The sequence below is a fragment of the Triticum dicoccoides genome, chromosome 1A (genome assembly GCF_002162155.2).
Source record: "Triticum dicoccoides isolate Atlit2015 ecotype Zavitan chromosome 1A, WEW_v2.0, whole genome shotgun sequence".
In the NCBI taxonomy this organism is placed as follows: domain Eukaryota; kingdom Viridiplantae; phylum Streptophyta; class Magnoliopsida; order Poales; family Poaceae; genus Triticum; species Triticum dicoccoides.
Genome location: NC_041380.1, coordinates 24,593,831 through 24,610,610, shown reverse-complemented (window position 1 = coordinate 24,610,610; position 16,780 = coordinate 24,593,831). Strand labels below are relative to the sequence as shown.

General features: G+C 39.8%; 1 protein-coding gene across 2 annotated transcripts; it reads right to left on the bottom strand.

The window, feature by feature from the left end:
* Positions 1–2,372: 2,372 nt before the first annotated feature.
* Positions 2,373–15,645, bottom strand: LOC119360242 (poly [ADP-ribose] polymerase 1-like). 2 transcript variants are annotated; one of them, XM_037625967.1, is made up of 20 exons: positions 15,473–15,645; positions 14,028–14,077; positions 13,690–13,900; positions 12,668–12,833; positions 12,280–12,583; positions 10,467–10,662; positions 9,906–10,058; positions 8,445–8,505; positions 7,781–7,844; positions 7,412–7,672; positions 5,484–5,721; positions 5,282–5,394; positions 5,119–5,195; positions 4,867–5,030; positions 4,159–4,350; positions 3,930–4,038; positions 3,549–3,631; positions 3,314–3,451; positions 2,811–2,993; positions 2,373–2,724 (listed from the first exon to the last, which is right to left on the bottom strand). In XM_037625967.1, exons 1-20 carry the CDS (start codon positions 15,617–15,619, stop codon positions 2,677–2,679), a joined length of 2,958 nt encoding a protein of 985 aa, XP_037481864.1. In that variant the 5' UTR covers positions 15,620–15,645; the 3' UTR covers positions 2,373–2,676. The 2 variants fall into 2 exon arrangements, with proteins under 2 accessions (XP_037481864.1, XP_037481867.1); XM_037625970.1 differs by having other exon boundaries at positions 12,280–12,580.
* Between the last annotated feature and the right edge of the window lie 1,135 nt (positions 15,646–16,780).

Sequence of the window (16,780 nt, the reverse complement as noted above, 5' to 3'; positions counted from 1 at the left end):
AATGTCTACATGCTAGGGTGTTACGCATAAAGAAGGCGAAGTGAAATATAATCAAGCGTGGGACAAAGCTATCTGATCGGATTGCAAGGAAGGACTTCTAAGTTGCTCGAGGAAAAAGGACTCTGTTTACAAAGCACGGCAACATGTGGTCTTCTACTCTGGAGTCCTTGAACAGAAGATCCTAGTAGTTATTTCATTGTACTAAGAGAAGTTATTTGGTAGTTGTAGTTTTTTTTTAATTATGTAGTAGTGGTGGTGGTGGTGGTGGTAGTAGTACACATGTGTCCTTTGTTGGGGCCTGGTGAGGTTATGCTAGTTGCGCTATACCCGAAAGTGTGGTAGGTGTTGTGTTTTTGTATTTGATGCAAGAACTTTGATAGTAATGAAAAATGTAGGGCTGAAACTTTCTTTTAATAAGGTCGGAAGATAAGGATAAACGTGGTTAGAAAGCAAGAAAACATTGTTCACCCCCACCTGATAGTATAGTTGAGCGCATCTCACAAGCCTTGCATAGACATGCCTTGTTCTACATACGGTCGTGAATGATTAAATCGAATATGCAAAGATTCATAATCAAACCGAGCGAACCGTTTTTGTGTCTATGATGATTAGTATCAATAATAAATTGATATTTCAGATCGTTAGGATTCAAATATTTTGTTGATTTATATGCATGTGTTTGGTGCAACATCTATTTGTTTGTGGGCGTTCTGGGGAGAAAACAAATAAGGCCCGAGAAGTATGTGGCAGTTAGTTTAATCACACAGGTTATTTATTTATTTTCCTTTTAGCAAATATCATCCAGGCTAGGTTGCTGGTATGTAACGGTGTAAGAGCACCGACGGTGTAGAGGAATATCTTGATAGGAAAAAAAAAAGAGCTTCTGCAGGAGAAAAAGGATTTTGTGGGCAGGCAATGGAGAGAGAAGCGATTGGGGACATCATAGTTTTGTTTGTAGACACATGGACCCTATTTTCATAACCAAGATGGATCCCAACTTGTGGCATGTCAAAGCTGCATATATTGGATGAGCCTTAGAGGTACTAATTCACCAACAACTATGGCTACACTTGAAGAACGAAAATAAAAAGGCAAACATGTAAAATTTGGTGAAGCAATTGAAGTCTCACTTGCATGTTCCATCATATCTATAAATAACTAGTTCCCTCGTGTAGCATAAGCAATGCTCGAAACTACAGTAGATGTGTGACAACTCCATACAATATGAACAAGTCTACGGAGAGAGAGAAAATTACCGATACGGTGCCAGTAAAGCAACTGAACAGGGACATTTTTTAGAAATGGGATGCATTGGAAATTTAAGTTGTGCAAGCAGGGCTTTAGAAAATCAAAGTGAAGGGGTTGACTTTGAGACAAAAAAACTGAGATACTCCTCGATGAGCTGCAACGTAGATGTGGTGGCGATGTTGTTCTCTCTAATCCTCATTCAGGCCGTTGTCCACATCCAAGCCGCACATGCAGATGCTCAATCTGGAACGCCTGAGGAGATTAATTAATCACAATGCATGCCCCGGCCAAGAAAGCATTCATCTTCTCCAGGGCAACAGTTGAACAACCTCCGTACAGAACTCAAAGATGCTTAGGCAAGGCGTTGCATGGGGAGGATGGCGACCAAAGTCCCTTTGCTACATTCATCAAGAAGCATGTGCGTATGTGCTAAATGATGCGATGTGAACAAAGTCGTAGGGGAGATCAAGAAGCATGTGCTCCTACTTACATGGAGGTGGAGATGAAATGAGCGAGGTTTAGGGAAAAGAATAAACAATCTATGCTTGAGGTGATCAACTTTCAACCTTTCACATATAATTTTACACGACGTAAATTTTGGGTCAAACTGACCATCAACTTGACTAGTAAAACATGAGTTATATGTAACGCACAAGTATACCAATGGAAAGTTCTTTTGAATACGAATCCACCATTATACTTTGTGGAATATAACTTATATTTTGGTGGTTAAATGTATGCTCAAAATTTAATCCAAATATGAGTGTATCTTGCAAACCCATATGGCCATGATGAAATATGAGGAGGGGAACAAGGGAGCAGTGTTAACTCCATGGCCCAACCATGTTGCAACATTCCAGACTTGGGAGCATCTTTATTTGGTTCAGAGAGGAAAATTCTTGCCTGAATTTTAGACTCGAGGGCCCTCAGACAGACTCACACCGAGGGTGAGCAGACCGGTAAGCTGCATTCTAGACCGTTGATGATCAGACAACCAAGACTCTGAAAGAAAGCTGCGCTCTAGACCGCCGATGATTAGGCAACCAAGACTCTGCAGTAAAGCTGCACTCTTCCTCTAATAGTACAGCATCGATTTAAATTCAAATATGAGTACGTGCAAAGCATAATGCGGAACGGCAATAGTTGACATGTGCAAAGCAAACGTCAGGAAAAGCAGCAGTTCCTAAAGATTGAGCATCCATCATCAACAGGCGACAACAATGCGGGGGGTTACTCGCGCCACTCACACCCGATGCCCATGCCATATTCCCAAAACGGATCAAACACGAGAGCCGCACAACCTACCTTAAGCTACAGAATAATTCACCGATGCCATTGCATATGCAACAGTGAAGACTAGCTACTGAGTACTGACACCAAAGAACATTCTTCAACTAACGGTCCAACTCTACTCTCCTAGGTTCCCAATCAACGCTTGTGACGGAATTTGACCTTCAACAAGAACTGCATCTTCACCTGCCAAAGGAGAAGAAGGTTTCATTCAAGATGAGCAGCAAACTCCTGTAACTGCGGTAGCATAAGAACAAGTAGGCTCAACAAACCTGGGCTGTGTTGTAGACTATATACTCGTTGTACAGAAGCTCAGATGCCCTGATAGATGCTGGCACTGGCTTGCCACAAGGCACGACGACATCATCCCTCCATTTCACAAACTCCGACTCTAGCGGCACAGTTTTTCCTAAGCCCTTGGTCGAATGCTTTCCTCTTGGAGGTTTGTCCATTGGCTGCACAATAAGTACCAAGTACAGATGCTAAATCAGAATAAACATGCAAAAAACTGAAGCTTTTATGTTGAGCAATAGTGCAATGCATTGGGGAACAATGCCGGCCTAGTTGCTATCTCATTGAGTTTCTTTCTTTTTGCTGAAATTTTGATAAGCAATGAACATCGTAACAAAAACATATTCAGAAAGTTAGATTACAAGAATCTAGAAAAATAGCTGACACAGCATCAAATCACACATGGTTACTTCTGGTGTAAGGACAAAAGTCAGCATGCGCAATTAAATTTGCCCTTTGAATACCAAGATATTTTGTATCTCACCGTGGCCTTTTTCAGTTCATGCATGTCTCCTAGAGCAACCTCAGAAAGAAGCATCAAGCCAGTCGGATTTTTTCTATCCACATAACAATACTGTGCACTCTTGCTTACTAAATCTGCGAAGTAGAGGCCTTTGCCAAACTTTCAACAAGTGAAAGAAACAACATGTTATTAAATTCAACATATAGTTTAGCAGAGTTACAGCATATAAAATGTATAAAGTGAATAAAGAGCAAACCATATAGCCTGTCACAGGAGCCTCAGGAGGTGCTATCCTTAGTCCTTGACTAAGAATTCCAATAAAATTCGTCAGCCTTGAACCTACAAAAATTGAGTTTTACGGCCATGAGATGGCAGGAAAGAAAAAATAATTCTGTAAAGACAAGCAAAGTAATTAAACACCTGTAACCTAACATAATGCAATCATACAAGTGCTCAAAATAATAAGGGAAAGCATTTAGAATCATTGATTGCCTGGAAACTATTTGTTAATCCAACCCAGATTTAGCCATCCAACTCTAAGAGCAGAAAAGCAGCATTGGCAGAAGCTTCCAACTTAAATACCTTCAAAATATTGCCGCAAACTATATGCTTTGTGTAGTTCAAAATAACTACTTACCATGCCATAATAGCATCTTGTTATGGAGATTATTTTTATATCTTGAGTACTTGCTGCCTTCCCCATCTCGATCAAGCACATAAACTTCCTCTAATTCCAATGACCAGTCCTTCAAAGCAAAATAAAGCACATGTCAGCATGTATGTATACAGAAGAGAAGAGACGGTAGTCTTCTGTATTCTACCTACACAGAAACAAAGTATTATTTTATACACAAGAAATTGCATACCTTGTGAGTAGGAGCATGTGTGTTGAGAAGATATTTCTCGACCAGCTTGTAATCTTCACTATCATGAGCTAGCGGGGTGATGTCACAATGAAGTTTTTTGTACTTATCATCAAGAGATTCATCATTGTCACCATCAAAACCAACTAGTTTAGAAGCAATTTCAATATCCTGAAGAGCTTCAAGCATTTTCGCCTGTGCAAAAGCTACAAATCAGCTAGGTATAACATAACTCAGGTCATATAATCAAAGAAAACAGGTACATGAGAAGAAACTCAAGAATCAAGATAATCAAATGACAAGAAACATGTGAAGAATAAAAATAATTGTCTGTATTGCATTATAACATCTCATAAATCCTTGCAAAATGTGCGAGGCGTTGAGAATTTGCACCATGACTAGCAGCACCATGATCAGTTTTGTTTTCACCTATAGGAGTTTGTTTCATTTGTGGCTCTGTTAGAATAGGATTTAAAAAGAACATGTTTTTCTTCTTTTGATTTCATCTAAGCGTTAAGGCAAATGTCTCATTCTCCAGCTACATAGCAATGAACCCTACTTGCACGTCACTATAATAGGATAATTCTTTGCAAATTTGAACATTCGTACATCCACCACATATGAATAAGTTGGCATGAATTAGGAAGTGCGAATAGGGATAGGATACTTGGACAACTGACAGGAATACAATGCAAGGCAACAGGCACATACTTTCATTGTCAAGTCATCCTTATCACGTATAATATGTGGATGAACAGAAGGAATAAGAGTGAAGAAACGATTGCTTGCAGCAACAATCAAGCTCTCTCTAAGAGCTAGTTCTTGATTGCCAGTGTCATCCAGTAGATTCTGTATCTCAGTTAATGCTTCAAATCCTGCACGCAATGCAGATAAGAATCTTCGAACCATAATAACAGTAATATGATAACAAGAAAAAATGGCTTCCTCATGATCAAGATAGACCTTTCTGGATATTTTCCTTGCTTAATTTCCCAAGGGGCATTTCTGCCATATTGATTTCAAATTCCATCATAGCAGCCCTGGAACAGAATAACGTGAATAATGACTTCAATAATAACAAGACATGGATGGAAGCAATTCCTTGAACAAGAAAGTTGAGGCACACCTATATGTTTCAACATTGAAAAGCATCATCATGAGTTCCAGCACCTGAGGTGCAAGTGAACTTTTCATTTTGCTCATGTCTTTCCGTTTTGGTGCTTCCCTTGCTCCGTAATCCTACAATAATGTATATCACATCATCAGTTCAAATCCACAAAAAGGAGAAACAAAACTATGTGAACAAACTTTTTTTTCCAACAACATACAATGTCAAGTGGATAAAATCTCCCAGGCTGCTTCTGAAAATTTGTTTTTTGTTCCCATGCTTCCCAGGGGTTTCCAGTCTTTTCCAGAAATAATCTTTTAAATTCACGTATTGCGTCAGTTTTTGACATCTCCTCCAGTTTCTTTCCACCAATCTTTTCACTGCCAACTCGTCCCCACTTTCGAAATACATAGCATTCACTCCCATCATCCTCTTCGATGATCTGAAGTATATAGTAGCTTCAGAAACAAAAAAGCAATTTGTAAGAGATGAAGTAAGGCAAGCAATAACCTATGTAATGTAGCAACAGCAGAATTAATTATTCCCGATGTAATAGTGTTTATGTTCCTGGAGACCAATCTCCGACAGGAACAGGGAACCATAATCAAGGTAAACTTGCGCATATATTTTTTGATTCTGGAAAGTATCAATATACATGATTACAATCATGTACTTAATTTAGTAGATTCGAATGGGGAATTTCTACATGGATAGAGCAGCCAAATTTCCCTTTTTCTTACAGTTTTATTAGAAAAATCAAAACAAAGATGGGGCAAGTTGATCAAGTAACCCCTCCACTGAAACGACATTTATGATGGATAGAGACGTGACACTGACATCAATGCCAACTGTGATGGCAAAAGCAATGAGACGACATTTATGATGGTGATCAATAAAAGTTCCATGGTGACAATGTTAACAAGAACTGAGCTCATACAAGAAAGATGACCGAGGTGGTAGCACCCAACCTCCTGCCATTCTGCTATGGTTTCTTTGTTTAGCTAGTTATTACCCTACCCTTTGGCGATGGTAAGCCAGCTTACCGTATCCCAGTGCCGTGCAAACTGTACAAGCGGGCCATACAGGCCTTGGTGTATATGGGACTTGGAAGCCGATGTAAAGGACCACTAACCTAGAGGGTGTATATTACAGGTGGAAGATAAGGAAACCTTTCGTAGGAAGAGGTCACAAGTTCTACTTGTATCCGATCCAAACTCCTTACGCGTGTACAAAAGAGGCTATATAAAGGAGAAGGAAGATTACCGCCATCCAGGAGCTATATAAAGGTGCCGAGGACCCCAGAAAGGGATCAAGCAATCTAGATCCATAGAAACCCTAGTGATAGTAGTGATTATGGCGCATATTGCCCAGATTGATTATCGTAGCTCGGCGAGTTGCCTACCAACTCGGCAGATCCCCCTTTTGTAACCAACACTGTGCACTTTTTCCATATAATACTACTAGTCGAGGCAGGAGTAGGGATATAACCCACACAAGGGGGACTGGGGTAAATCATGTCAAAATCGACCTGGTAATCTGAGGTGATGTTCCCTAGACTACAAATCACATGCAACTGTCGTACCATTGTGAGGCATTGACGAAATTATCCTCAACCCTTTGGTATGATTTTGAGCCTGTTCAGGCTAGTTAGTCAGTCATTCTAAAATGCCCCTGTATGATAAACCTTGTGTGGATGAGAAGAAAGTCTGGAGTACAAAGTATTAAACCATCCTCTAAGTTTTAGATAAACTCAAATTGAATTCAAGGAACCACAACAAAAATAAAATGTGAATAGTAACTCAGATTTATTACCCATTATAGATTAACTACCTCCAATTCCTATAGCCTGGATACATACACAAATAAGATAGTTGCTTCACGGTTATTGTATATTTCTCCTAACCACTAAAGTTCAGGTGGAACTCATTAAAATTGAAGGATACTGCAGTCGAAAGAGGATATTTGGAATGGAAAGCTTGTAGGGGGTAAATGAGAGAAAAAACTTGTTGCGGGATTTATTATAAGTCTAAAAGTGCCCTAACCAGTAGGCACTATTCGCAATCACCCTAACTCAAAATGTATGTCACGAATTTGCAACAAAATATTATGAGCAAACCCTCAAAAAAATATTATGAGCAAAAACCTTGCCTGTTAACACCTTGTGTCATGTCAGAAATGTTTAAGGTTGTATTGTAAATGCTTTTGCCATTTTCCAGAATATGGCCCGTATCTTGCAGACCGGAAGCCTCATGAACAGCACTTCGGCCCTTAACTTTAACAGTGACCGTGCTACCTTTTGATGACTCCTCCAACATAGTCGCTACTTTGTATAAATCAAATGGAAGCACCCTGTTTTTTCTAATGCATTCTCCAAGGTAATCTTCTCTGACGATTGGTATCTTCTGCCTCCTGCAAACAAATTCATATATATAACATGATATTCCAACCTCAGCATTAGAGCAAAAAGAACATGCCAAATTATGATTGAAAAACAATGGATAGGGTAAAATGTGAGACCTAGCTTTCCTGACTTCAGCACTCTCATTATCAAGCCCGCCACATGAAACTACACAATTAATATCTGCAATGCAGGTAAACATAAGCATAGTGCAATAACTTCGTGCTTTGAGGTTCACGTATTTTATGTCTATACAAAATACAGCATTGCACCCTCCGTGATGAGCCAATCTGTACTCAGCTCGTATTATGCACTACCAGATATTGAAAATAAACTGAAGATTAAGTGGTAGTCGAACCCAGACCATGGACTCATGCTGAGGGTCGCATATTTTATTTCTCTGCACAATGCAGCATTGCACTCTGTGATAAACTAATCTGTGCATGCTAGGGACTGAATATGAACTATCAATTAAGTGGTAGTCAAACTGAGGCCTCACTACAGAAGTGTCTTTATTATGGTGTGACATGAGGGTGTGCTACAGTGAAGATGGTGAAAATATAAGAATCTCAAAGCATGAAGTGATGTTGGATAGTTGGATCTAAGGGTGGTATAGCCAACCGGCCATATTGACATAAGAATAGCCATAAGATAGCCTCTTCCCTTTATCCCTACTCCATAAAACAATTACCTCAGTTATCCATATATGTAGCACAAGGAAATCTATGTTCCAATGCTGTACAAATCCAATTGTAAAAGAAGTTCATATATGCAAAGAAAAACCTTTGGTAACCCTGGGACTGAAGTGGGCACCAGCAAGTTTAAGCTTCTGCTTCCACTCATCCTACAAGAGTTCAGCTCGTTAAATAAATATAAAACTTGTAAAGAGCATTTGAAACAAGCAATAATCCTAATTACAACAAATAAAAAAAAACTGGGTGTCACATGCAACTAGATATACAGCCTATAGTATCCATCTGATATGAAATAAAGGAGCCAGATCACATGAGGCAATTCGACCCTAGAATCTGACAAGAAATGATTTTACATGAATTCAACACCTCGCTCCTTTTGCTCATGTTACATTCTAAGACCAGTGTTGCAGAAAAGTGATTTGGAGGAAGTATAGAGCTGGATCGATACACTGCAGAAAGCGATGCAAAGGGACTGATGCTTGAAGTTGCAGCAAATGTTGCAGCAAATCCAAGGAAGAACACAAAGCAGGCATCAATTTATTCCTTCTCTTTATTAATAAGGTGAGTCCCCAGCCATCGAAGCTATATACATTGGAGGAAAAGGCTCATAGATTCAAAGCCTTGCCTTTTTTTCTCTTTGAATCGATGCAGGATTAGAGATGGTCTAACAAGCTAACTCTCCATATTCCGACGAATATCAAATAAAATGTAAATTGGAGAAATTGTTGAGAAACATAAAGAAACAATTGACACACAGCTATCTGTGTCTTTCAAGACATTAGTGCATTCAAGAGAACTAACAGCTCAAAAACTATCAGAAAACTACTTCAAAATGCCAGAGGTCAGTTGAGTAATGAGTACTCCCTCCAATCCAAAATGTAAGCCTTTTAGGACACTGACACGTTCTTCAATGATACATTGAAGATCAATTTCTGTGCAGATGTGTGCCTCAAATAAAAATAATCATGAACTATAAAGGTATATTTCATGATAAATCTAGTAAAACTGATCTGATGTTTTGAATGCTAGTAGTTCTTCTCTAGATAGTAAAATCTAGAAATGCTTCATCGGTAAAAATGCTTAAAGGACTTACATTTTGGATCAGAGGTAGTACTTTCCACGTTTTCAGTTTTTTCGTAGACAAACCATGCAGTGTGTGCATAAACTGATTCTCTGATACAATATAGTAAGGCTCTGTTACTTATGCCCATTTAATCTTTTGGCTAACCAGCCTCTGCCTATTTTGGAGGCTACTTTTCCACAAAAGATTATAAATTAGGCACAGCATACATAGCATATTCAGTGACAGCAAAATGAGCCTAAGTATCCCTTGACACAGATTTACTGAAGCAATTATGATGCATACCACTTCAGCAAGGATGCATACTTGCATAGATGCAACTCAACAAAGACTAGAGATTCACGCAATTAATTTTGCACCTACTTTAAACTAATAGACATTTTACGTAGGATGTAACCAAAAAGGCAAGCAAAACAGAAAAATAACCTAAAAATATAACGTACAAAAAATTTAATGAAGATTACTTACAGCTACATCTTTAGATTGTCCTACTATACAAACTCTCAACTTATCCAATGCTTCACCGACGAGAGACTGCTGAGGTGATTGACCTACAGACTTCTGAGGTGACATTGGGGGAAGAACTCGCTCTGGTTTCTTAACCTTTTGAGACTTGAACCACTGCAAGACAAACATGTTTATTAACCTTCAACTGCAGAAAATTAAGATGCAGTTATTTTCTGTTAGTGAGTGGTGCCTACTGTTAATTCGATCACAGGAGTTTCTAGTTTGTTTTTTTCTGAGAAAACAGAAGTTGGGCTTGGGAACTATATGAGCCCGGGACAAAGTTGGTTGGGCGGGAGGGTCCAACCATTGGGTGCCCTTACAAGTTCTAACCATGGAGCACAATGTTCCCAATAATGCATAATTTCCCCTCCAAAAATAATATCTACCTCTGGGAAGCACTTAATTATTTACCTAAATATATGGTTCTTTTGGTCCTTGGACGAATCCCACATTAGCTACAAGACGCTGCTCTCTAACACGAAAAGTAAATACTTGAGCTTGAGAAGCTCCAAGATGCCCTACCTTTGTAAGATAATCATTCTTTATTTCATCAGGAATTTTCCATTTTTTCTTCATGCGTACAGGTTCTGTTGTCATGTAGGTACATTTGGACCACTCTGAAACATGGCCATTGCACTGATAATGACCACCATAATAGTATAGGCAGCTATTACAGACTGGGCAAGTGCCCAACGCTCCAAACAGCATCCCATCAGCACTGCAAGAGAACAAAAATGTTATATAAAAAGTAGAACCATGAGACATTATAAAAAGTGAAGCATCTGAATACTGTGAAGTACGACAGAAAGAGCAATGCCACAGGCTGGCAGGTCGTTGTAGTCAAAATTCAACAATACTTCAGCAGGATACCAGGCCTTGTTTCAGAGCTCTTCAGCTCCACTAAAAGCTACTTCCTCCGTTCCAAATTAATTGAAGTTCTAGCTTTGTCCCAAGTCTAACTTCTTTAAGTTTGACCAGGTCTACAGAAAAATATATCAACATCTACAACATCAAATTAACTTTATTAAATTCGTCATAAAATATATTTTCATACTACATATATTTGATGTTGTAGGTATACGCACATTTTTCTATAAACTTGGTCAAATATGGAGAAGTCTGACTTAGGACAAAGCTAGTACTTCAATTAATTTGGAACAAAGAAAGTACAAGCCAGAAAACTTAATGTGGCTTTTGAGGTCAATTAAACCCCATAATTATTGAACTTAGTTTTGTTGATCAATTAGAATTGCTTTATAGAACGTATAATATTGGTTCAATAGTTGTAATACTTAGCATTAGACAAGTAATAGATGTCCCCATCTATAACACATAATCAACAGTTAGCCACATGATTGTGCTGGTTTGGCTATATAATCATGTTGGGTGTAGGTGGGTGGCCATCTGACCGCATGTTGCATTTCACTCAAAAATAGTTGCTATAGTTAAATGTATCCAATTCCCCCTCAAGTTTGACCATCAATTTGACCAATGTAACGTGGGTTGTGTGCCACAAAAATTACAGCATTCAATTTGTATTAGAAAAAGTTTCCAACTGTATAAGTTTTATGACACATGACTCATATTTTACTGGTCTAAATCACAAAATAAGAAGACGCGTGATAGGAACGGATTACAAATTTGAGTGAAAACTAGAATCATTAGTACACCAGGCAGGGAATCTAAAGAGATGGTTTGTCAAGCATTAAGATAGCCATGATTCAAAATATTAAGGTAGCCAGCCAGGAGCAGACAGAGCTTATTAGCACATAAAAAACAACTAAAGCAAGCGAGGTTCGACTCTTCTGCTTTGGTAAATACCCTATGACCCAACCAGTAGAATAATAACCAATAAAATGCCATCTTGCTTCCTACCAACTTTGGTTTAAGTGTTTTTCTTCCCTATTCTAAAGAAGAAATGTTATTCCCCTTTGCCTCTAAATAGTATTTGACCATAAGCTCCTTCAAAATAGCACCTAATATCTCGAAAACAAGCCCCATCAGATTCCTGGTACCAGCAGGTCAGCACCAGGATTTGGGATTCAGAAAACAAGCACAAAAATCATCACTAGCAAAAAGATCCGCTTGTACAAGTTTCCACTTCCTCTACAAGCACTAAGTGTCATATAGTTATAATTCTAACTTATTCTAACAACACAAAGAACCGCTTGTATGGCATAGGCATGAACCTAGCCCCTTGCCCAAGTTACAGCCAGAGGCGAGTGCCCTATCCCAGTCTCTGGACCTTACCGAGTTTAGCACATGACAACAAGTAAAATAATTTGCGATTAGATGAAAATCCATCAAGAAAAGAAAAATAGCAAAAAAACATTACCATCGTTCCAATAGATCCCGCTCTGGTCCAGATGGATCTTGCTCATTAACTTCAAGCATATCCCTCAGCTCAGCAGTTGAAACATGCTTTTTGAGTTCATCCTTCAACTTCCAAAGCGTGTCACTCTGCTCTTTAAGCTTTTGGTGCAGATCAGCAGAACTAGAATTGGGCTCACATGGTACAACAAGTTTTCCTTTGCTTCGTGCAGCACCTTCAGATGTACTTCCATCCAAGTTCGGAGCTTTGGAGTTACGCATATCAATGTCACCAATCTTGCGCTTGGAGCCCTTCGAAGTTGTTTCTTCTTGATGACCATTACAAATACAACAAGTCAGATTATCAAGTTATGTTAAAAAAAGGAACGAAAAACTATGATCTCCATGCTTACGTTTGCTGGCAGCACCTTTCTTAACAACATCAATAATAGCTCCTCTATCATCGTGCGACAAGGTCTCCCAGCCTGGGAATTTCTCAACACTTGCAGTTGGGGACATTTCCAAGAAACAACTAACATGATACCAACCTTGACCGTCAAGTTTAGATGAAACACGAACCTAATCAACATAGCAAACTGTTACAGACACAATTTAAGAGTCAAGACAAGTAACATAATTTCACAGCATAATTTACCCTACCACTGGTATTAAATGTTAGTATCTCTTTATACTTGGTGAGCTAAGTTCATCAATCAATCTAGCACAAAATCAGGAATTCCATGTACCGAAAAAGAATATAAATCAACACAATCATTTGCTTTACCAATTCCTACTTTTCAGAACTTATTTTGCAGGTGACCTAGCATGCTAGTAGCAGAGAATTTTTACATAACAGGATACCATGTTGCTGCCTTTACAGGATATTACAGTTATTCCAGATTCCAACACAGCAGAATAATAAAAGCTTGGGCATTATCTGCAACCTGATCTGCAGTCTGACTTGGTCACAGATAGGGTGCAGAAAACAATGTGCCATGTTCTTATTCGACAGAGAAACAATGTGCCATGTTCATGTGTTTCAAAGCCATATATAGAACAGTTCTAATCTCTGAGTTCAAAAAATCAAGATTTTAGGTTTGGGAGACTACGACATATCCCCCAATAGGTGTCAGGTGATTAGAACTAGAACTAGAACTAGAAATATGGTAGTACTATAATTATGTGACAGTTGTATGCAATTGCATTAAGATTTATTCAAGAATGTGAAACTCACGTCTCTATATACAGTTACTAGTAAGTGAGAAATAAGAACAACACATTAAGATTATTGATCATAAGGAGGACTCTGTTTAGGACCATAAACATTTTATACACAAGCACTAGTAAGTATAAATTCCTGCATTCACGGGAGACTAATAAAGTTATATCACAACAAAAAGAAATGTGCGAAAACAATTGGTCAACGAATACGTACAGTGCCTTTTGCAATCTTTTCACTGCACCGTCTACAGGAAGCACGGGCAGATTGAGCAACCTCAATAGCACATTTGTCAGAAATAGCAGCTGTGGAACTTGCAGTTGCAGTTGCAGTTGCAGTTGAAGTACTCGAGGAATTTGCAGCATAGTTTCTTATCTTCTCTTGGTCATCCCACCTAAGTGCATCTATTCCTTCGACATCATCAACACTGGTCAGAAGTTAAGGTAGAGTTAAATTTTCCATGGTTTATACTCAGATACAAGAGTCGGATAAACTAACAGGCTGAATACTGAAGCCTAAAATCCAGTTGATGAGTAAGAGACATAGTTACATACGATTTTATCTGGTTTTTCTTGTTGAGGATGCATTTGGCATGGTTCCACATCTGGAAAAGAGAAAACATGGAAATATAAATTATAAATAAGATGTGTAAATTAGCAAAACTGCATTGGTGATATAAGTTGGCACAAGGCATCGTATTTTCCTCTGCCTCTTGAAAAACTGACCAATCACCAACCAAATGCTAGACATAAAATTCCAGAAAAGCAGAGTCTATCAGAACATCACTGAGACATAGATACTGTACCCATCCATAACCCTCTGAATAATACGGAAAACATAATGCTAAGCAAGCTATCCATGTTAGAAAAAATGATCAGATAATGTGACTTTTAGAACCAGGAAATAACCAAGAGTCGCCTTAATTTCCCTACATAATATAGTGTTCTCCCAGTGAAACAGTTAAGAGTGTCCACATGAGCCAAACCAAAGCAAACAGTTATAGAATCACAACAGTTAAGAACCCACTAGTAATATGAAGACCAGTAATGAATAGATGAGAACTGCAGTTGCCTGACAGTTAAAAAATGCTAATGGGAATCGTATATAAGTGAAATGGCTTTATAAGCTACATTTATCACATTGTATCATAAAATAGTTCGAAGTCCAAACAAGCACAGAATCATATCCACACATATCTCACAAAAATATGATGTCCAAACTATTATCTAACCTGGCACTGGATTTTACTAGACACATGGCAAAGGGCACCATGCTGATGTTGTACCAAATTATTATGTAGTTCAGATAGACTTATTCGCTTTAAATTAACAATTAAACAGTTAATGGTTACCTCGCGGCATATGAACCTAGAGCAGCCTACGGCTGGTGATGCAGAAAGGCATATAACATAAACAGAAACATATATCAAATCAATCGCAGGCGTAAGATTCAAAGCCTGCATTTTACATGCCAGACCAATAGCTGTTTCAGGAGTTCTTTTCAGCAATGGTACGAGCAAAAAAAGATACTAACACAAATCGACAGATAACGGAGCGGCGGACACCCAGTGCTGAAATCGAAGCATACAGAATCGCATTTCGATTCCCGCATTGCGAAGGGGGTGTCCCAATCATCACAGGCTCCGCATTACAAAGGGGGTGGTCAGTCAGACTCAGACCAGACTCGCCAAATCACCATCAAGAACAAGTCAGGTTCAGAAATCAGACGAAGACCGAGCCCGTCAGATCGACTCACTGCATGCAGCACACGAAGCCGCCATCGGATTCGGATTCATCCGAATCCAATCCAATCGGGGGCCCCCGACCCACCAGAAGAAAAAAACAAGAACACTAAACCGCCCCTAAACCCTACCCCCCGCGGCGCCGTGAGGGGTCGGCCAAAGATAGATCCGCCCGCGGAGCGAATAGGGATTCACGGCGGGGAGGGCGGGAATGGCGGGGAGGAAGGGGGTGGGGAGGAGGGAGACGGTGTTACGCACGGGCATGAAGCCGTCGAACTGGGTGGCCTGGACCATCTTGCCGAGGCGGAGCGCGTCCTTGGCAATGGGGGACTTGCAGGACTTGCACGAGGACCGCCCCGACTTGGCGTACTCCGCCTTCCAGGCCTTGGGCGGCGCCGCCGCCATTTCCGCCGGCTGGCTGCTGCTCCCCTCCCCTCCCGTCTCCGCCCGCCGCTTTTTGGTGTTGGTGTTGGCTCCCCCGGCACCAGCAGGTGTGGCCGTCTGGGTGGAGGAAAAAAGGGCGTTCGCTGTTTAAGGAGTGGGGAAGCTCTCTCCTGGTAATTACGTTACGTATTTTAGGAGCTTGATGAAATATAAAAAAAAACTACCTCTGCATTTTGGTTATTTCTTAGCCTCAGTATAATAGCACATGTTTGAGTGACATCTATCCTTCAATAACACGGGCACAAATCTCAAAATTCAACTTCGACCATAAATTAGAATGATATAGTTTCTTTGTGAGTTCATAAATCGTATCATCGAAACTTCATGTGGATATAACTCAACGATATAATTCCTGTCACGTATAGCCCGCGTTAGTTTAGTCCAGTTTATGGTCAGTATTTTGTTGACTGGATGGGGTATATAGAATATAACGCCGATCGGTTTTCCCCCTCTATTTTCATATTTGAGCCCACCATTGGATTTCTCTGGATTCTGCCCTCTCCTAGTATGCTACAAACTGAACCCTTGTTGCATTGTCCCTCATCGTTGCAAGCACCGGTTCGTTGCCGCTCTTGATGGTGTTGCATCGCGCGTCCATGTTCAGGTCGTTAATGAGTACTCTCGGTCTCCCTCCTACTGGTACCCAAAGCATGGTGTTGAACCATAGTGGCATTGCGACATAATGAGCAGAAGTGTGTTGCCCCGGTACTTCGACTCATCTCAACGCAAGAGCGAGGGGTGGAGGAGTACATTGTGGGTTGATGCGGCGGTGACAAGGCCGATATGGCGGTCGTGCTTCATGCCAGAATTGTTCTTCCCATATAGTCATGCTTTGATGTTGTCATAACATGGTCGTTTCCACAATCTCTACTACCTAAAAGAATCGTAAAGTTCCGTCTCCCGTCTTACGCCCTCCCATCCCTTCGTCCCGTCCTCTCCCATCCCTACAACAATTTCTCTCTCCTCCCGATCAATATTCATTCAATTCACGGATGGCAATTAATACGATATTTGGTTAAGGCATATAACACAATTAAGTCAAATCAATCACGGAAGGTAATCTCTCATATTCCTTCCTTTAACCGTTCTCTCTACCTCTGTGTAATCAGACTGTACAATTGT